The sequence below is a fragment of the Syngnathus floridae genome, chromosome 5, assembly GCF_059516105.1.
Source record: "Syngnathus floridae isolate MCC-2025c chromosome 5, RoL_Sflo_1.0, whole genome shotgun sequence".
In the NCBI taxonomy this organism is placed as follows: Eukaryota; Metazoa; Chordata; class Actinopteri; order Syngnathiformes; family Syngnathidae; genus Syngnathus; species Syngnathus floridae.
This window is the reverse complement of record NC_142417.1, coordinates 4,866,085-4,888,219: the sequence shown is the minus strand read 5'-3', so window position 1 is coordinate 4,888,219 and position 22,135 is coordinate 4,866,085. Positions and strand designations below refer to the sequence as shown.

General features: G+C 47.3%; 1 protein-coding gene across 2 annotated transcripts in view; it reads right to left on the bottom strand.

Moving 5' to 3' along the window:
• The window catches only part of znrf3 (zinc and ring finger 3), a 34,780-nt gene extending 12,828 nt beyond the window's left edge, over positions 1-21,952 (bottom strand). The window contains exons 1-2 of one of the 2 annotated variants that reach the window (XM_088376476.1): positions 21,427-21,952; positions 409-531 (exon numbers count right to left, since the gene is read on the bottom strand). In XM_088376476.1, the coding sequence (XP_088232602.1) occupies positions 409-531; positions 21,427-21,756 (453 nt within the window). In that variant the 5' untranslated portion in view covers positions 21,757-21,952. The remainder of the gene's footprint in view (positions 1-408; positions 532-21,426) is intronic. The other variant, XM_088376475.1, reaches the window with a different exon arrangement.
• Positions 21,953-22,135: the final 183 nt, after the last annotated feature.

Sequence of the window (22,135 nt, the reverse complement as noted above, 5' to 3'; positions counted from 1 at the left end):
CATGTCATTGATGCACTCGATTTAGAAAAATATTTGGCAATACTGAAACTGCTTTGGGACCATCAAAACCATTTGCATCGACCACCTCGATAAAATGGCCGTGGTCGTGCTTTAAATAGAGGCCAACGTGCTATGCCAAGCACAGCTGGGGTTCCCAGATAATTTTTATTTTTAGACACCGCTCTGAGTAAACAGCCCATTTTTGCGCATTCACACAAATTTAGTAATCGAGTAATTGGATTTTTTAAATTGAGCAGAATAGATTCCAGCTCTGTTGATTTCAAAGCCACGATGTTTGGGGCGCTCAAGCCAAGTCTTAAACAACAAAGCCCGTCTTGAGGAACACGGCACGTTGACAGTTGGCGTATTTGGGGACGGCAACAGGCGTCGGCGGCTGCTCTTGTTTACCTTTCCCAGCACGGTGAGACAACTGGGGTCCAGCTCTGGTTGCTCCAGCTTCACCACGCCCACCCAGCCATACTCGTACAGGTCCTCCTCGTCGTTGTTGTTACACAATCCCCAAGGATGCATCTGGAAAGGAGGGGAAAGAAAAGATTCTCAGAATTGGAGTTATCCCCTTCGGCTATCGCACTCTTGAGGCAGAGGAACAAGTTTCAATCGGATCGGCACCTGTTTTCTAAAAACGATTTCACAAAAAACACTCCACAGAGATTGTCGGTGTGCTGAGAACGACGCCCAGCATTTCCAAATCCGGTAAATCCAACAAGTCCGACGCGCTCCAATTTCCGTGACGAATTTGTCACTGGGCAAGAAGCAGAACCCGAATCGATTGGCCTCCCTGGCAACAATGCCAAGAGAAAATGCGCCTCACAATCCAATCAGTCAGCGCTGTCCGCTTGGGGCCCCGCCCGGGCCATTGCTGATGACCCCAGATAGCCTTCATCCCTGAGGTGACCCCTGACCTTTTTCATCAGCTGCAATCGCACTATACACACATATGTCAGTGCATATGAAAAAGTCGCATTTTTGAAGCAGCCTTTCTGGAAATCCAGGACGAGGCACAAAAATAAATATGAACATAAACAAAGCAGTTTTGCCACTTGCTGTGGACCGCAAATGACCTCGCATTTGCTCAGGGCTCAGCTTGCAAATGACTAAACTCAGAAAACAGCTGAGTTGTGATCGGTCGGCGACGCCCGGGGACAACTGTGATGTCATTTTCAACCGACAGCAAGCGGCAAAGTGGCCGCCCGCCCGCCGAGACGGAAAGAAGAGGCTGCATTTCAATCTCAATTCATAGTTCACAAGGACAATATTTGCGTGGGAGCCCATACAACATTTTTGACTTCAACAACTTCTATATTTTGTCAGTTTCGGTAGATTTGCATGAGCAGTGCAAATGTGTGGAGGAAGGCAAAGTCATTTTTTTCGCGGGCCGCAAAATAAATGTATGAGCACCTCCTATTATATACAGTAAAAGCTACAAAACTGACAAATGACTCGTTTTCAAATCAGACGAGTAAAAACTGGTCAAATATTTCCAAAAATGATATTATTAAAAGTGAAGACAATTTGCAATTCTAGTCATGACACATGAATTTGATGCACAATTTGTCTTGGCGGGCCACGTAAAATGATGTGGCGGGCCGTATCTGGCCCCCGGGCCTTGAGTTTGACACCTCTGCCTTAGAAGCTAAGCGCTGCTCTGTGGAACAAGCCCTGCCGGCGCCCCCGCTGCCTGAACACTGGAGCATTGTGCGCGCCCACCGGCCGACCTTGGGAGACTTCTGCGCTGCAAAATAGGCCAATGTTGTTGGTTGGCAAACTTGTTATTTTCCAGGCTTAGCATTATCTCCACAAGGGTTAGAAGATGCTGCTGGTCTCAAACCTTTGACAAAAATACGGGAGAAGCGTAGTTGGTCTAACAGAGGTTGCATTTCTGAAGTTGTGACATTCCAAAGAATAATGGTCGTCTACCTTCGAAAATGCTAGGCGCTCGCCACAAGTACCACGAGGGGGCAGCTTTTGTCCTGCCCCGCCTGTTGTCAGATGCTTGAAAAGTGAGGGCCGCCTGTCACATGAGTGTCCTGTTACACGGGGCAAATGCTCAAAGAAATCCTGGCGAGGGAATTTCAATTTCACCTGTAGCGCACCGGCCGCAACTTTGGAGGGTGTCGCTCGTTCGAACCGCGCTCTGCTAAGAACTTTCCTTGTATGACTCGAGAGTTTCTAAAGAGTCCTAATTCTAATTAAATAATTAGATTTGGGATGTCACGTTTTTAATGCATGTTTAATTACATTTGAATTAAAAGCAGTGTCATATTTAATTTTCACCTATAATTAGCAAAAACTGTTACTTTTGCAGGGGTTTCTTCATTTTTCCCCAGAGCTGTGATTTTCTTCTTGCGTATAGCGCAAACCCATTCCGCTTGTTTTCTTGTTTCGCCAGCAGCCATGAGGGCCTTTGAACTAGGGAGAGTTGAGGGTGTGAGTAGGACGCTTGCGGGCTACAGATGCCAAAAAAATTCAAAGAAGTCTATTCCAAGCTCGGCTCTTGCTGAAGCATGTCGTGCAACGCGCAACGTTCTAACACTCAGCACATGGTGTCCGAGGCAAAAAAAAAAAAAAAAAAGGGAGAGTGAGTGAGGCAGCAGATTGTTTCTTCGTTTATACCGCCTCACCTTCAAAGCAGGTTTTGCTAGATATCCCGTCAGACAAAGTCAACTGAAGCAACGTGTTGTCGATCACATGCACACAAAAACCTCGAGGTAGGCAAACCTGGGCCCGGCGCCAGTCCTCGCACCCTCACGCCTCCCCGGCGCCATGTTTGAGCGTAGGGCGTGCACACCGAGCGCCTGTCTCCCAAGGCCCCGCCGCTGACCTGCAGGTGACCGGGCGGCTTGCAAAGAAGACCCCCGGCTGACCCCTCCTGAGCTCCCTCGAAACGCCCAGGCTCGGTTTGCTTTGCTACAGATTGAAGACACTCTACGGCAGGGATGCACGCGCTTTTTCAGATTGCTAGCTACCATGATGTTTCCAAACCATTCCGAAAAATTATTGAAATAAAAAAATTGTGAATAGCGGAGTTTTGGCTCCGCACTGGGAGTGCTTTGCTACAAACAGATTGTTGGGGAATACGCAGAAGGGACAGACTACTGAGGCATTCTGGAGAAAAATGAAAAGCGAGTGAGCGCCGAGTGTTTACGGAACACGCCGTCGCTGACGCACGAGGGTTGATGCAACTTCTGAAGTCAGACGGCGAGCATTGCTTTCGACACAACATGGGGGAGAAGTCGGCGCCGGGTGTTAAAACTTCACAGTCCCAGACTCACCTCGCCTTACACGCAGGCACGGTCATGCCCCCAAAAAAAAAAAAAAAAAAAAGAGAAAAATAACCAATTGAACCTCCTCCTCCTCCTTTGGCACGGGTGGTAAGAATGTCCACAAAATAAATGTTAAACTGTCAAGCGGGTGCCAAAAGAGGCCACGCCGTGCAGCTGCCGAATTAAGGATCACAGCCACGCCCAACAATCGGAAATGCTCACGGGTGCCAGGTATCGAGGTTTCATCGTGTAATTGGAAAGCAACTGAACCTTCATCAAAGGCTCGCCGCTCAACGGCAATCTTGCGCTTAAAGAAGTTATGGTGAATATGGAGAAGACGGGAGGTGAAGTGACGACAGAGCAAACAAGAATCTGAAAATGGAAGCCTACGGGGGGGGGGGACGTTTTACGCCGACACGTAAAAATGCCTTCTGACATTTTGGACGGCAAAAAAATGGCGGGCGGGCGAGGATTTGCTGAATGCCAAATGGATCCAATGAACACACGAGGGTCAGACAAGAAGGGGATGGTTTTTTTTCTTCTTATCAGCTGCCCGTCTGGCATCATCACAATTGTTTGGAAAATTCAAAGACAGAAAATGTCATAAAATCCAGAGTGGGACATTTTTTGACAAATATTTTGACAATTAGTACGAGGGCCATGGTGGTAAAGTTTGTTGACTCAGCATAAAACACAAAACCAACATACATAATTCAGCTCCACAAGGTCAGAACCAGGACAAACTTACATCATGAGAAGACCCATGAAAATCTCATGATGCAAGTGTGAATATTTTATTGTCCTGTCAGAGTCGGCATGAGCGCATACTTACAGATTGATATAAAATTGAACATATTGTTTTGTATGTATGATAGCGATGCAAGCTACAATCCCAACTTGAGTAATGCAGCATTTGGGAGCTCAAGCAAGATGGTCTTCTTTTGTTGGTATTGTTTTTTTTTTTTTGCAATTTTGAGATGCTGATACACAGCCATACCAGTGCAGCACTGGGACCAGCATTGGGACCAGCGCTCGGACCAGCGTTGGGACCAGCGCTGGGACCAGCGTTGGGACCAGCGCTGGGACCAGCGTTGGGACCAGCGCTAGGACCAGCGCTGGGACCAGCGTTGGTCCCGATTCCCTTCCGGGATGTCACGCGCAAACATCCGCACAACACGCTCCACCCTGCCTCTGCTCTTTTTCCCAGCACTGGAAATAACTTCAAAGTAGGAGCCGCGAGCCCGGAGGAGTGCGGCCGGGGGATCCAGTTTCACGGGAGCAGCTGGGAGGGCCCTCCAGGTGGGGCCCTCGCTCCTCCTTCTCCTGTAACACAAGCGTTGGCGAGGGATCCCTGGAAGAATGCACTTCCTCTCTTTTGTCTTTTCCGCGGCGACCGGACCGGGTTGGGGCAATTAGCAAGGCTAGCAACACGTCCGCTGTTTATTTTGGCAGTCCATTTGTTCAAAGGGTGAGCACGGGGGATCAGTCTTTAAGATAATAGAGTAGAGGGTTTCATTTAAGAGAGACTTTGTGAAATCTTTTGAGTCGGAAATGAGCAGGATGTCCTTTTTTCCGAGCTATTTTTCGTTTTCTCATTGAAATTTGACTTTTTGGTTTGTTTAGTTTTTCCTGTCTACAGTAATAAAATTAGCCGCGCTTTGGAAAGATTTCCAAAAATACGTCAATGGCATTTATTCCCCACCAAAAAAGTGTATCAGGTCTCCAAAGATTAGGAAACCCTGCCCAAGATTGCAGTTTACTTTTGAATCCGTTTAAGTTCGTGTCCCAAAGGTGAACCCTCGCCATCGTCGCCATAAAAAAGAAAAAAAAATGGCGGCACAGTCGTCGTAGCGACGCACAAAGCAAACAAGTGGGGACATCTAATATCATGTCAATGTTCTGATATGTGGCACAAGGCTGAATACTTGACAGCTTCAACACTGAGCACAACTGCCTGGCTTGTGACTCTATTAACTCTGTGCCAGGGCATCCTAAAACCGTCAATGGTGTGTGTGTGTGTGTGTGTCGCTTGCACGTACACACACACACACACACACTCTCTTAAGTCTCTCCGGTGTCACTTTCAGCTCTTCAGGCTTTCAAATCCAGAGTGACACGAACAAAGGCCCGGCCAGCAAAGTTCAAAGGTCAACATTGGGCGGGATGCCAACATTTTTTGGAAGGAGATGAGGACGAGTAGAGGAGGGGAAGCAAGGGCACCCGAGCAGAGGTGGCAAAAGGAGAAGCACAGATACTCACGTTAAAAGAAAACAAAAAGTCACACGCTTGACTCTGATGCAAATGATGATAAGAATCGTGACGGGCTTCAGACGAGCTATGTTCATTTTTTTCAAGTCAAATGTTCTTGTCCTACAGGCAAAGAATTGATCTTAAAATAAACAGCAAACTCTTTGCAGTGTAGCATCTCAAGTCAGCTCTTCTTCATTTCTGCCCCGCCCCAAATGTCCGAGTCACTTGGTAATGAGCTATGATTAATGGCAGCATTAAGCCCCCCGCAGGAGGTTGGCGGCACATACCTGGCTCGGTCCGTACGTGCGTTGGAGGGCTGAGCTAAAACTGGACACTTGGGGGTGGGGGGGCGGGGGGGTTCCAGTCATCAACACCTAGGCTCTGACAGGCCTTTGAAGCACCGCTGCTTCTTTGATGGCCCCGGCTGAGGAGGAATGCCCCCCGCCCCCTCCCCAAAAAGCCCCCACAGTTGTGGAATGTGGCGCAAGCTGCTGCAACTCGGTGCGCTGGAGCGGGATTAGAGGACGGGCCCGGACTGCCCTTCTTTCCTCCTTCCAGCCGGACAACATGGCGGCAAGTTGGCCTTTAAAGTGCACGGCAACGCTAATTGATCTTTTCCACGGAATGTTCAAAAGCCACAAAATTATCGTACCTTTTGTACTGTGGAAAAAAAAAAAAAACCTTGGGTCTGTTTTTTCACTTAACTCGTTTTGCTGTCGAAGGAAGGGCAAGATGACATCAGCGTTTGGGATACAGCCACGCAGGCGGGCTCATATGCCAATGGAAAGACAAGTTCGGAGCAATCAGAAAGAGAAGAATATTCTTTTTTTTTTGTCGCTCACTACTTTTCCACTTAACCAAGCATGAGAAGAATCGTGCTTTTCCTAATCCTTACTTTTTAAGGATCCAGGAAATGATTGTTTTCGCCACACTCTGCCTACATTCAATGCCATAGTTAAAAAAAAACAAAAAAAAAACTTCAGCCATCTTGCCTCCCAAAGAACTGGCTAATGGGCCCGGAATGGCAGCTTCACACAAAAATGGACGACCATTCTGGCAGAATCATCGAGACGTTTTTGAGCATCCCATACTGCTAATCACATCTTCATAATTTCAGGTCAACTGAGCGATTAAACCAAACAATTTTTTTCAAATTTCACAGTATGGAACGGCTAAGTGAGTTTTGGCATGTGTTGTTTGAGAGCTTGCAAAAATCGGTGCGTTTTCAAAGATTTACTCATCCAAAAAAGCGCTGTCCTTGCCTTGTGCTGCCGACTGGTAATTACATTTTAATGGTAGTGCAAGTTCTGACTGTCGGGATGTGCTTAATATTATTAGCATTACTGGCCGTGGGCTGATCATAGAACGAGCCGCAACTTAGAGCTCGTCGTTATAAAAGCAGCTTTCACCTCGGGCCTTTCCAACAAGGTGTGCCTAATAAAGCGGTGGTTGTTTACAGGAAAGCAGATGATCATACTCGCAATGCATGCACACACACTCGTGCATGAGTTGGAACAACACTGACCATCCAGGCCCCCCACCCCCCAACTCCAAACGGGCCTCAGTGTTTAGGCAAGGAGGAAAGCCGAGGTGGAGCTAGCCAGCATTAGCGCCGGTTTCAGGTTTCACGCGCTTCTGACTTTATTTTCTTTGAGGAACGCCAACTGGGGTTCCAAACCGCACTGCGGGAAGTGTTCACCTACACCGTTTCCGGGATGAAGCGTTGGGGTCACACTGGTTGAGGGGCGGGGGGACCAGAAGCTCAAATAACGTGGAATGTTTTACGACTGCTGCAATTAAGCACTTCACAAATGTGAAATGTCTTCGAGATGCTTTAAGACATTGGTACATTCTAATTTAGAAAATCAGGTGAGTCCACCCGAGTCCCATGCGGAGCAGCTTGTCTCGCTCATGCGCTATGCTAGTCAAAAGCTAAACCCACACACAAGCTGGCAAAAATGACACTAAAACACCTTTGGAGAGTGACTTTGGAAAAAGGAGATGGCAAACTGTTGAGAAAGAAAAAGGATTGTATTATTTTCAAGGGGGAAAAAAAAAAGATTGCCTAAAAGATGGGTTTACTCCCACGGGGTAGTTCTCACGCTCTTAATGAACTTACTGTGTGTGACATGTGGCGACAGGTTTGCAAATATCTCTAATCACCCCCCCCCCCACACACACACACGCAAAATAAGACAAGAATCCACCATCTTGGGCCAACTTATTAGCGTAACTGTGATTTCTCATTTGTTTTTCTTTATATGCTGCCGCTCTGTCAAAACAAAATGGTCTTTACTGTGACAGAAAAAAAAAAAAAAAAAAGCGAGGATGGATTGATTCCTCCCAGTCATGGATTTCAAGATTTTGCTCCCTTCTTTCTTTGCTTGTGAATAGCTGCATGATCACCTTTCAGGACAACGTGGACAAGGGGGGGGGGCAACTGGGGAGCTCCAGCCCTCCAAGATCATTGGGACAGAGGCAAGTTCTTCAACTCCAGAAAGGGAACAGGAGCAAGCGGAAGCTATTTGGATGTGCTCCAAACCCACCAATTGTCCTGACGTATCTTTGTTGTGTGGCGTATTAAGGCTCAAGGAGGAACCAACCAAATGATTTGGATACAGACGAGGATAAAGAGAACCTTCGGCTGATTGCTAGTAAAGAGCAATAACGGCGGACGGAGTGGGCCGAGGCAGAAGCAAAAAGGCAGACATTTTCCAAATTAACAGTTTAACAAGAGAACTACCGGTAGCATGTATGGAGCTTTCTGGGAACTGAAAATGGATACTAGCAGGGTTCATTTCGCCCAACAGTCCAAAGACAAACTGGATCATTTTGGGTCCACGTGAGAGCAGCACCAAGCTAGCAGCTAACGCAGAGCGCCATCCCTCATTGTGCAACCAAGTTCTATCGCTGCGCCTTTGGGGTGCCTCTCCCTGTGCTCAATCTGACAAGTGATCAGGTTAGACAAGTCCCTCCATTCAAGGCCTCGCCGTAATAGCGATATCCCCACCGAGAGAGAGAAAAGAGAGAGGGAGGCGGCAGAGCAGGAGAAGAAGAGGAAGAAGGGGAGGGGTGAAAATCCTATCTGAGAGATTAACTGGCAGCACCCAGCCGGGCCAGTGCTGGGTTCACTGGCTTGCTTGGTGCTATCTTACCCACTCGTCTCTTGTTCTAAAGCAAAGCATGTCTTTGATACCCGACGAGAAGGAATCTGGAGGCGTTACAGGTTTCTTTTGTGCTCGGCTCACACAGAGTGTGAGTGCGTGGGCTTGTGTGTGTGTGTGTGTGTGTGTGTGTGTAGCCGGGCTGGGATTTCTTTTCTCTAAAAAGCACCCTCCCCTCTTTCTCTGTTGCCTTCATCTCCGGCTGCCCTTCCCCCAGCCAAAACAATAAATCAGTGAATTATAAACCTTTTGTCCTTTGTTTTTGTTTTGTTTTTTTAGCGCCGTGACAACTTGAGTCTCAAGAGCTCACCAAGAACTGTTCAAGATCCGAGAGATCCAAGTCACCGTATTTGGGGATGAAGAGGGCAGGGGTGTCATTGGTGTGGGGGGAGTTGAGGGTTGACTCCCCAAGGAGATTTTCTTAAACCCATTACATCAGCTTTTTTTCTGCTTCAGGGCTTCCAAGTCCTGTGAGGATATAAAATGACCTAAATTGACACTTGGGGTGATCGTGGTTGTTTAAACTGTGGTCAGGCATATATATATATTTTTTTTTTTTACCAGACATAAATAAGATAAGCCGGTGTCTTGCATTTAACATATTTGGGAACCGGGCTGAATCTAAAGTGGCCCGTGGTCTGACAGGAGTCAGGACTGTTTCTACAATTGGATCTTGATCAAGGCATGTTAAGGGAGACATCCGAGAGGACGATCATCTCTGCATGTTAACGTGGACAATTATGGCAGATATTTAGAGGCATGGCGTGGCATGATAAAAGTGGCCGTTGTAAAGCAAGCTTAGGTGATTTTTTTCTAAGCAGTGAGCGAACGGGAATGTCAAAGGACTGAGCTCCTCCTCGGTCCCCTAATGTGATCAAACGGGGTCAGGTTCCCCGAAGGAGGTCAAAGGAAGCAATGGAGTGGGGGCTAAAAGAAGTGAATGGCCGGCTTTGGTGCGCCGTAGGAAGCCGGCCGCCAGCGGCACAAGTGAGCACAAAACAACACGTCTCTCACACAACCGTCTCTCAAAGCTCCAGTCCCACGGTGAGAGGGGGGGGGTATTAGAGGAGTGGGCTTAGGACAGGGTAAAGAGCGAGCTGGGCAAACAGCGAGGGGTAAGGGCTCAAAAGGGGCCCGGTTGCCCGGGTGAGAGGGACCCGCTTCTACAACAATGTCCACGTCAAGCGCGGGCCAGGGCCTGCCGAGGTGCGCTCCCTGCCCGTTTGGAGGTTAGCCGCGTGGAAAAAAGAGGAAAGGAAAAGCCCTGGCTGGCAAAGAAAAGGATCAAGTATGGATGAGGTCATTCCATGGTAGACACATGAGGTCCAAAGTTGCAGGAAAGCAAAGCCTACGTGAATATCTCAAATCAAGGCAATGTGTTGGTGAGGTCAGAATTGAACTTTTACAAGGCAGCTTTCGCATTGACTAAAAACAACCACTTGCAATGAGCTAGCTCCTGATCCATATGTGGACCACCTCTACCTGAAGTTGTTTACTTGTTGGGGCAATTGTAACTCCTACCCAGCCAGATCTCCCTCGTGCTCACTGTCCCCACAGAGCCCCAATAGAAAAGAAAAAAAAAGGGAGGGGGGGGGGGGAGCTGCGGCGGCCATCGGACAAACGCTGTTCTCTTAGAACTCCGCCGAGGGAAGCCATTGTGCCACAGTGAAAGGTTGGGGAGGGGCCAGGGCTGCAGCAGAAGCTCCATCGGCGGGCGGAGAGAAAAGGCAAGGCAAGGTGGCGGGCCAAGTTGAGGCCTCGCCGGGGTGCCGGAAAGCACTCGGGAGGATGCCGTCCTGATTAGGATTCAGGCCAGGTTCTCCAACTGAAAACTTGAAGAAGCTCCACCGCAATGTGTGGCAAACGGCGTGGACCAAGAACATTTGACCAAATCTCGGATACTTCCTTCCAATTGGGAGGTTTTGGGTGAACACCCAAGTAAGAGTTTGCCAGCTTCTGGAATTGGATGGATGCTTCTCTGGGCAAAATTTCAAGCGTGGGTCCTTCAGGCAGAGACGAACAACCATCCACGCTCACAATCACACCTACGGACAATTTTGGAGCGGTCAATCAATGGGTCAATAATCACGCACACATCAGCGATCCGCTGACGACTGTTTATGAAGTCACCGTGGCCCGCGGTCGCTATTCTTCGGAACGTTTGTTTAGCGGCGGGCCCGGTGCGCCGCGCGACACAAATGTCGCATTGTTCCTGCTCCTGTTTTCTCTTGGGCTGTGGAGAATGAGGGGGAACTGGGGGTTAGGGTTAGGGTTAATAAACCCCCGAGGAGGTAAACATCCAACCCCTTTTACAGACAACGGCACTTCCTACAGACGGACGGCCATTCAAAAGTAACGGACAACTTTGGACACATTGGATCAGAGGTGGGCGGAGTTCGCTCGTTCATCCTGCCCACCCAAGATCGACATTATCGACATTTGTTGTTGGCTCATCACAATACAGTAATTGCTCGTTTATCGCGGATAATTGGTTCCAAAAACCACCCGCGATAAGTGAAATCCACGAAGTAAGGTCACCAACGAGAAGTACTGGGCAGGCTAACGAGTTAGCGGAAAGATGCTAATTCACGATTGTGCTAACACGCGAAAACGGACTTCTAAAGGAATGTAAACAAACATTTGGAGCAACGCCACATTGTCCTGAAGGTTAGACAGGTTTCCTCAATTTAGAAGTTTTATTTTGACTTTTAAATGTGTTTTTATTTGGAAAAAAAATCTGCGATGTAGTGAAGTCGCGATAAGCGAAACGCAAAGTAGCGAGGGATTCACATTGTCGTTCATGTATGAGAACAGTTTGCATAAATAATTGACCTCTTACGTTTTTTATGGGTTGAAGATTAAATTTTGTTTAAATTTTTTTGGAACAAATTTTGTCATGAAGCTAAGAAATATTTCTCAATGTTTGCTCAATTGATTGTCTAAAATAATCTGTTTTACATTATATTTTAAGAGTTGGATTTTGTTTTGCTTTCATACACAACAAATGACTTGGGCCATCTGACCATTTTAAAAATTCCAACATGGCCCTCAACCACCAAAGTGCACCCAACCCTAATTGAGGTGCAGTGGAGGAAAAAAAAAAACAACTAATTATCCAAGGCAAAGCAAAGCGGCTCTTCTTGCCACGTCACGACTTTGCCGTCTTGAAACTCCCCCGAGGGATCGGCGATATTTGATTTGTTTTTATGAGACAAGAAAAGCACTTAGCCGCTTCTAACCTCCGGGGGCATTTGGCTCCACTTCTGAAGGGGCCGCAGGTTGCGAACGCACTGCCGAGGGACGGACGTGGCAAACACACACACCCCGCCCCCACCTCACCCCTCCGGAGATGCAAAAACAAGCTGGTACAACTCTGCAAAGCGGGCCCATCAGAGACAGGAGCGACTTCGGCGCCGTTTTCGCTAGCGCTCTGTGCGGCCTTTGGGCTTCTCGCGTACACGCCCACATATTTAAAAGTCCATTTTTGAGCTCATTGAGACAAATATATGCATGCACATTGTCATAGTATTATATTCTGAGCAATAGTTAGAGTTGCCGCACACTATACAACGCCACTGACTACTCTTGCCGCTTTTATTCCAATTATAGTTTCAAGGCAAAAAGGTTTTGTCGTGGTCGATTTAACGGTGGTAGCTGATTTCTTTTCTCAGCCCTAAACAAGTCGTCAATTAATATGTATTCAAATAAAAGATTTATGATACATACGGTAAATGTTTTGGTCCGCCACCTGTGTTTTCTTTTGTTTGAGTGACTTTTTGAAGCGAGTTGTGAGGATCCCGGGCCGACTGGCACTTCAAGTCGTCTATCTGGCCTGTTTCTGCACGAGGAATTCCAATGTACCTCCCCAGAGGAAGCCGTGCGCGACTTGAAAATGGAATCTGCGCGCACATCCTCGAGGCCTCTCTGGTGGGAGGACTGGGTGCGGATCAAAGAGCGTCTGTGAATCTTTTGGAAAAAGGAAGCGCGCGTGTACGCACATGTGCAAGAGTCCAAGCTCTCATCCTGCATTGCGTGTGGAACTCCCATCTCCTGCTTAGACCATTTACAACTTCTACAACTTTTTGGGGGTTGATACAATTAAAGAAAAAAAAAAAAAAAAAGATGAAAGACGACTCTCGCTAAAGCCTTTATGGTCCCCTGGGGTTGCGCCGCTAACATGTTAGCGAGTGACTCACACAGTCCAGTGAGCAGTTGCTATTTTCCTTGGCCAGCTCAAAGGAGTGATGGAACATTTTGTAGCAGCCATGGCGGCTCCTTGGCTACCTTAACCCTTCTGTTATGTTGCGGCTGGGATTGACCCATTTGAAAGAGGTTTTCTCGCGGTACCTTGACGCAGGAGTGGCACCACTTTGGTGAGTTGGTGCTTTGCATTGCCGTCCGAAATTTGAGGGAACAGCCGAGCTTCGCGTAAGCCACTGCTCGAGTGAAGTGAACAAATAAAATTGGGAAATTCAATCATGCCCAAGAAGAGGCACTACAATCACTTTCGGCCATTTTTTTTCTGGATAACATTAAAAGTTGAAAAAAACAACAACAATACGATCAATAACAACAACGTGTGTAGCGAAATGGCTCGGTGTTTGTACCAATAGCTCCGACAACAGAGGCCCTTTTGTCAGGATGACCCGAGAGCCAAAGAGACAGACCGGCCGCCTGTCATCACCACCACAAAGTTCTCCATCATCCTCCGCACAAAAACCAAGAGCACAAAGTGACCAATCCGAGGCATTCCAAGAATCCGCTTATCAAACATGCCATTTTGTTTTTAGGAGCTTGCAGGCCTGCGCTTTGGATTGCCCGTCGTCGGCACGCTCTGAGTGGAGGGGACAGGTGCCGCCACGACCTCCCCTCTCTTAGGACGTATGCATCCCATAGCGGTGTCCCCTTTCAAGATGGGGACAAACCAGTTGGTCCTGCTAGGGTGCAGCGGGGGCTGAACCACCAATGACCCCACTCCCCCACCCTTTGTCGTGATTTTGTCAAACAAGCAGGAGTGTAATCAAAAATACATCTAAATCAGATCTATTTGGGTGGGGCCTTTGGTCCGATGTGATCACTCCCAAGCAGGCCTGTGGCCAAAGCCGGGCGGGCGGCTAATCCGACGTTTGCCCGAATCGCCTGAAAGTCACCTTTGAGGCGAGCCGCTCGTGTCAGGAATGCGCAGGCTCTTTGCATACCGCGGCGGCCCGGATATCCTCTCGTTAAAAGAGGACCCTCTAAGCCGGGGCCATGTGTTGAGCCGGTTGGGGTGGGCACAGTGTGAAGATATTTGCAAGGGGCTTTAGGGGGGCTATTGAAGAAGATGCGCAGAATTCAATTTTACGTACACACGAGTACAGAAGATGCTACTAAACTACAGTGACATAGTATTTGTAGTTCATTACTTCCAAACCACTGTCTACTTCCACTGTTTTAGCTAAGCTAAGAAAACAACCATCCTAAGAACAAAAGGTCTATTTCTAAATTCCCCTACATACGCAGAATGAGAAGCTATATTTGAGTCTCCTGGCCAGCGTTTAATCAGGCGACATGCAAATGAAAGATTCCAGCCACACTCCTTTGAGCTGTTGTGCACATCAAAGACAGGCCGCAGTCCAAATGTCGCATTCCGCCGCGTGTTTACTTCCAGATGCTTTTGTGGGATGCAAAACGTCGCCCTCGGCGTGACAACTTGGCCGTGTCACATGCCTGTGGGATGCGGCAAAGGGCTGCATTGGCCTCTGGCTTTTTCCGTCCTTCCCGTGCACAGCGTGCTGTGCTCTCTTTTGACAAGTCGTCATTAGCGCGTTTCCATTACACTGCACCCGACCCAGCAAAAAATATTTTCAAAGTGGAATGACAACCTGTGCTAAACCTCCGAGGTGAAGACCATTCCAACTAGTCGACAAAGTACTGACAGAAAGTGGAACAAATGAAATCAAGACACTACGCAATTGAGAATAAAGCTAATCTGTCCAATAAATTGAGGTTTCAAAAGCACTAACGGAAGAAATTTGCAAAAGAAACAAAAGAACGGTAACTTGAGTACAGATGAAGGCTTTCGGGAGAAATCGTACGAGAGGGAAAACTTCAGATTCTTAACATAACGTTCGCTTTTCTGGTTGACATAGTTCATGTCGTTTGGTCGTGTTAGTTATTTTGGTACAAACAAAACAATTGAGGATATTATTACCACTAACATATCACCGAGTTAAGTACGTTGTAAACGAAGGTTCCGATACAAATCATTGCAACGGATTTGCCGACCCCTGAGCTAGGCTTCGCGGAGCCCAGTTTGAGAACGACTATGTTAAGAGAAACAAAAACAAAGCATTCTGGATCGGAAAGTTTACGCTTTTAGCGGTGGAGCGTCTCAGAGAGCGGATTTGAATCACACACATTTCACAGTTCCAGATGACAAAAAGAAATGAATGGCTAGCAAAAATAAGCTCTGGTATTTTCTCGACGCCGAGCAAGCTATGAATTGTGTTCTGTCTGCATCCACATGCCAGGAGCAGTATGTGGACCAACATATGTAGACTTTGTGAGGAAGCATCCATTTTTTTTGATTGATTTTGATATTATGTATTACTTGTGCACTCTCTGCATCCATTACAACCTGGTGATCCTGAAAGGGGGATCCTTCCATCTGTGGTCCCTTCTCAAGGTTTCTCCTTTTCCCCTGGCAGGGTTTTTTTGAGTTTTTCCTTGCCCTTTTGGGAGCTTATGATCAGGCGATGCTTTGAGAATAATTGTCAATTTTGGCTATGTGAAGCCCTTTGAGACTGTTTGTGATTTAGGGCTATACAAATAAACTTGACTTGACTTGAAGCCCCCCCTGACTTACCAAACCCTGAGGGGCAACGTTGGAGCTAAAAAGACCAACCTCAACGTGAACCCTGGATGAATAAGAATGCAGCTGTTGACGCTTATTTTGCGCCCGGCCGGGAAGGACGGCGATCACAAAGCGAGGAGCGGACGAAGCGGCCGGAGCGGGCAGAGCGGGGGGAGCGGGCAGGGCGGGCAGAGTGGGCGGGGCTTTAAATAACCTTTGATGGAGCGGATCTGTCATAAGCGCTGTCAATGAGTTATCAGACGGATGATCATCTTGAGTGAATTTTTGAAAGGATTTGTAGTTGGAGTGAAATAAAACGATGGATAGGTCACGAATAAAGCGTTATCAGATTTCAGACGATTAGCCTTTAGCGCAATTAGCGCGGGTAGCGTTTTGAGCGCCCATGGGAGTTGGTTCCGATTTTATTTTTTTCATCTTATTTCGAATTTTTTAATCCTCTTCTGATATGATATTGGGGTTTTTTTCCCCCATAATTTTATCTAAATGTTTGTAATGTTTCAAAAATGAAATCATTTTGAGTTTCCCCTTTTATCATCAAACATTTTTGACCAAATATTTTTGTACTTATTTCCTAATAATTCTTAAGCATATTATTTAGTCTCATGTATCCCTCCGTGCACCCACTGTTTCGTCAACAGGACGGAGAAAACCCAAACAGCACTGTTCGAAAGCAAAATCACTTCTGAGCTCATTTCAACTTTCAGTGTAAAAAGTACTCAGAGTAGTCGTAGCAAGCAAGAGTTGGCGAGCAGGCCAACTGAAAAGTGTATGAAGTATCGTACTACTGCGCACAAGGAAGCCCTTTGACCTTGATTTGTGTGGAGCCTGAATGCAGTTGGCCCGCGATGACATCATGTGCCCCTTGGCGGTGTCGCGTATCAACATCGGCAAAGACTTTGAAGACTTGGACGGCGCCCTCAGGCACTCCCGCCCCCGCAGTAGCGCCGACTTTGAAGTAAGCGAGTGGAGCAATGCCGAGGCAGCGTCACAAGCTGGCGAGGCCTTCCCTCCTCTCCTCTCCTCTCCTCTCCTCTCCCCAGCCCCGCCCCCTTCGCCTGCCCTGATCCTATCTGCTCAGGCGGCACATCCATGTGCTTTACGCCCGCAGCACAACTCCCGGCAGGCAGCTATTCACCTCTGCACCCCCACCCGGTTCAGGGTTCAGGGGCTGAGTGGGAGGAAGACCGAAAGGAGGGGGGGGTCACACCGGAAACTACGCCACAGGCTGTTTGGTAGTCAATTCGTTGCTCTCATTCGTATACACAATGTGTGTTTGGCGAAGATGTTCCCATTTCTTAATTGTATCATTCTTCAGACTAATATTTTTGTTTCACATTCAGTAAGTTTACATGAAATGCGTGGGAATTTTTGCCTTCGATTTGCCGTGAAATATTGTCCATAGACACACAGAGTAAAAACCTCTCCCATTGAAGACTACCCTAGCGGCAAATTCCAGGCGGACGGAACACAGCCGATCCATCAACAGTGTGGCCTCATTGTGTTGCAGTCCGGAAGGCTCCGGAAGCATCTCCACACGTGTACATGAATATGATGCCCTTAATAAACACACAAACCACGACCTGGGAACCATCCGTGACTTCTGCACAACTTCTATTTCTTTCTATTGTGCAAGGCAGCAGTAGTCATTGATATCCACCCCCCATCTTTTATTTTCCTTCTAAGACATAAGAGGCTGATGCAATGATGTCCACAAAAGAAAAGAACTTTGCACCACACGTTCTTGAACTTAAGGAGCGAGGCAACGAGCGATAACACAGTGCTCCCCCTCGGCTACCACCGCCTGTCCGGTGCCCCCCAAAAAATAAAATACAACAATAGAGGCCGGCGTTGTTGTTAGTTAGCACATTCTGGGCTCACAACAAAGCACGCCGAGCGGCTGGCGGTCATTGTGGCGGCGTGACCCACCACTCCCTTGCCCCTTTGTTTTTGGCGGCCCTCACCATGTCACAGGGATGAAGATGTGGGCGATGAAACGACCTTTCAGCCAGGCGTCGTCAAATGCGGAGGTTTAGAGGCTTCCAAATGGGTGGAGCCAAAGATGGCTAATGTTACACAAACATACGAAGCACATAATTACTACATGGGGGGGGGGGGGGGGGAAGCAAAACATTAAATAGAAAAGCCAAAAATATCACCTGAAAAATAACTGACTCACGAAATGGTAGGTGAAGAGAAAAAAAATGATCACAAATACCCAAAAATACACAAATATCAGGAGATTGAACATGAAAATTGCCTTCGATTCCATTTCACCATCAAACAGAGCCGAGCAATTCTCCTCATGCTAGACGTCACGTTTCCTTTTTCACACAGCTAACTAGTTCCAGACAACATTTACTTGGGGCCACTTTCCAGTTACACAGACCGGCCCCAACCTCTCCGTTGGGCACCCCAATGTTTTCGTGTCAAGTCAGCAATGCGAGGGAGTAATGAAGTAGTGGAAAGCATCAGCTGAGGTCATGTGCTGACAAATTTGCGGTGCCATCAAAAGGAATAAAGAATGGGGTTGGGAAGGGAGCCTTGACTTTGGCCCGGACTTGAAAGTCGAACCCAGCTGCGAAGCGGAGAGCACAGCTAGCTTCCAGACTTGTGCTCGCGTACCGCCGCCGCTACTGGGAGTTGTCCCGCTCCGTGGCACCTCCCGTCTGTGACGGGTCCATAAGAGCCCAGCTTTCCAGCATGCGGCGGGCGGGAGAAGGAGCGCTGGATGCCTTTTCAAACCGCCAGAGCTGTCATTATAGTCTAAATGTGGCGCCACACAAGTCCTGCCAGCTCCGAAAGGTATAGCGGTTAAGTCTTGTTGCTTACTCTTTACAGGACCATAGGAAGAACTAAAGCCCTGACCTGCAAACCAAATGGATCTTTTTTTTAAAGCCAATCCTGACATTTGGACTAATTAAATTCTGATGAATCGGCGAAAGAATTTAAAGAAAACACACAATGTACAAAATTAAGGTCATTTGACTGCTAGACAATACATCGGTACCTCTATTTACGAACGCCTATGCTTACAAACTTTTCGAGATACGAAGCGAAGCCTCACGATTTTTTTTTTTGCATCGACATACGAACCGATATTTGACTTCCGAACCGACGTGTGTCTTTCGTGTCTTCTCGGGGGAAATTCCGTCCGGCACGCATTGTTTGCTTTTACATTGATTCCTATGAGAAATGTTGCTTCTACTTACAAATGTTTCTACTTACAAACCCGATCGCGGAACCAGTTAAATTTAATCCACACAGCCCCCCCCCCACAAATAAGCAAGTTGTGTGCACAGGCATATGTCCACACTTTTGACGATGAAACTGCGCCTGTCCCCACTTATCAATGACAACCATCACCTTGCACAATAAAAATAACAGCCACAACTACAAATAATCAACACTGTCAAAAACAATGAATTGATCCTTGGCATGTACTGCAGTGATGCAATGTAAGTGTCAAGTTCCTTTCGCTACCTATGAAAAATAACAGCCACCCTGTACAATAGAAATAACCGTAATCCAGTGTAAAAAAACATGTCTCGTGGAATATGCGCGGATGCAAGTTATCGTTCATATAGGTTACTAACACTTTTCACACAATGCATATTAGCGCATAAAATGTACTGGTCACGTGACACCAGTTCCTCTGGCCAGTTAATCACAACAGAAAAAAACAACAACAACGGTAAATAAACCACAGTCAACCAATTAGTCCATGGCATGTGCAGTTATATCCAATCTAAGTGTCATATAATGAATGCGATAGCACGATAGAAAATAAAAACTAGAAATAATGCAAAGAAATAGTCCATAGCATTTGCAAACGTATTCAATGTAAGAGTCTAATGTGATGGTTCCTCTCGCTTATTACACCTTGCACAATAGAAATCACTCAAAGTAATCCAGAGAGACGAAAAAACGGTTCCGAGCATAAAATATCTTGACAGGTCACTACGGACAACGCAAATATTTTATCTTAAGCCGCATGCTTACAACAACAGTGCAGCGAGCTATACTATTCAGGTCGTCACATGCATCAATCACATGCAGGCAAAAAAAAAAAAAAAAACGGTCATAATACGAGGAGAGCAAACACGGGACGGGCCGGGCCGGGCCAGGCCGGGCCGCCTCTGAGCGGTTGCCGGCTACGCTAGGGCAAACCTAAATAGACTGCGTGCGGTTTTCCGACGCAAAGCCGACGTCCGGCGCTCGCGCGTGGTCATCAGGCGGCGCCAAAACGGCCACGAAGGCGTGGAAACACGAGCGGGAAGGCAACATTTTTCATTTCTCCGTGTGTCACTCACCCAACAGCGATGAACTCGGTGGACACAGAGCCTTTAATGTGACGCACACATGCTGCATTACACATTCGATTTGATGCTTCTTCCTGCCCTCGCTCGTTCGTGAACATAACCCCACGATACTTCAATTGGGGCAGGGTCTCATCGCCGACCGGAAGAGGGCATCTTTTTTACGACTGAGAACCATGGTTTCAGATTTGGAGGTGCTGATTTTCATAAACAACAGAGCAAATGACGTGGCCATTACATTGGGCACCTGCAGTGCACCTGCTGAGCTATGCAAAACACTCAAAACGTGACACACATACTTTTGCATTGTTTGTGCCTGCCTGCTGTGTGTTTTTCTTAACATATCACAAAACTGCGCAGGTATGTTCTCCATGTGTGCACACAAGCCAAATATACACACACATTATGACAAACATTACAACCATTTGAAAGCCTTATCAGCTCGGCAATCGAGCTTCCGATCAAATATTTGTAAAAACAACATAGGAGTCGTACGAGGCACTATCAATTCAACGGCAGCCAACTCCATGAGGCAAAATAAAAAAACTTAAAAATGCATTCAGAAACTTGGCAAAACAAGTCAAACATCTGAACGCACCATTGCATATGATGCATTCAATGTAAATACAGTAAATTTGATGTACAGACATGTTACAGTGCTTGGCATTTTTTCAAGGATTCTAGATATGGTACATTAAGCCTTTAGCTTATGTTAAATATGCTAAATTAGGTGTATTATTGACATAAATATCATATATTGGAGGTTTGTAGTCACTGAATATGATTCCAATGTACACACGTGATGTCAATATCCTACATTATAAGGAAATAAGCATGAATACTGATGGAAATACTATCATTTAATGTCATTAAATATAATGGTCCGCAAGTATAGACCTTAGTGACAAATCTGTGGCACAACATTAAATGTTATGTACATACTGTACAGTTAATTGGAAGACTGAACATTATGTTACTTTGGTATTAAATGTGATGCATCTTTGGTATGTTGGAGTTGTATACATGTGAAATATGATGGAAATGAGGTTAATTGGCGGTCTGGGCATTAAATGTGACGTCAATACGTTACATTACGCTATCCGAGATTTATAAGGCGCTTTCGATGCAGCAGTAGTCAAGTCACGTTAAAGCAAGGAGCGATATTTGAAGAAGCGCAAATCAAAATGAAAACTTGCGCACCTGAACGCACCATCGTGTTTTCTGTGTGTAACGCCGGAAGTTATAGACCCTTTACTTTCAAGAAGAAAAAAAAACTTCGAAACAACAAAGTTTCTTTGCACCATGCAAACCACTACATGCGTGCACCCAACGCGCCAAACAAACACAAAGAGAAATTTGATCAACTTTGTATTGGAGAACAAAAAAGTTGCCAGTGAGAATGAATTCCACCAGATAGGAGCCATCTTGTGACCGCATTGGGGCAGCAAAGTCGTACCATCTTTACACACGCACACGGGCATGCACGCACCCACGCCTGTCAACCTCCGCCAAGGAAAAGTTAGAAAGCAGCGTGTTTCGAGACACTTGACACGTACTTGGACGATCTCCCCCTCGGCGCTGATGGTGGCTCCAGCCTTGGAAAAGCGTCCCTGCAAGCCCGTCGTGTACGTGGTGTAATCCCCGTTGGCGCTTGACTCGAACAGGACCACCTCCACATAGGCCGTATCCTTGGCGAGGGCGACGCGGGTCTCGGCGGCCAGCACGGCGGCAAGGAAGAGCAGCGCCGCCGCAGCCGAGGAGCCGGGATGGTGGTGCTGGTACTGGTAGGGGTGGTCCCGCTCCGAGCCGCCCCGCCACGGCCCCACCATCGTCGGCATCAGCAGCAGCATCGTCCTGGTAGTCGTCCTGGTAGTCGTCGTTATCATCTCGCCGGCTGGCTTTGCGGCGCCGAGCGGAACGGCATGTCCGACGCGACGCGGGGCGAGAGCGTGGAGTGTTGCGCCGAAATGACTTTTTTTCAAGGGGCGGGGGGGTGGGGGTGGGGGGGGTAAGGAGCGAAAATGTGCGGAAACACACCGGGGGAGCGTGTTTAGTTTACCACTGAGAGTCTGTCAATGACACTGGCTGGCTGCTGCTCAAGCCGCCTCCCCTCGCCCCCCTTCTCACCACCCCTTTCTTTCTCACCCCTCCCTCCTTCTCCCGTCCTCCTCCACAAAGCGTATCTCCTTCGATCTCAATTATGTGAAATATATATATATATATATGTTTTTTTTATCTTTTTCTTCTTCGCTCCCTTCCAAAATG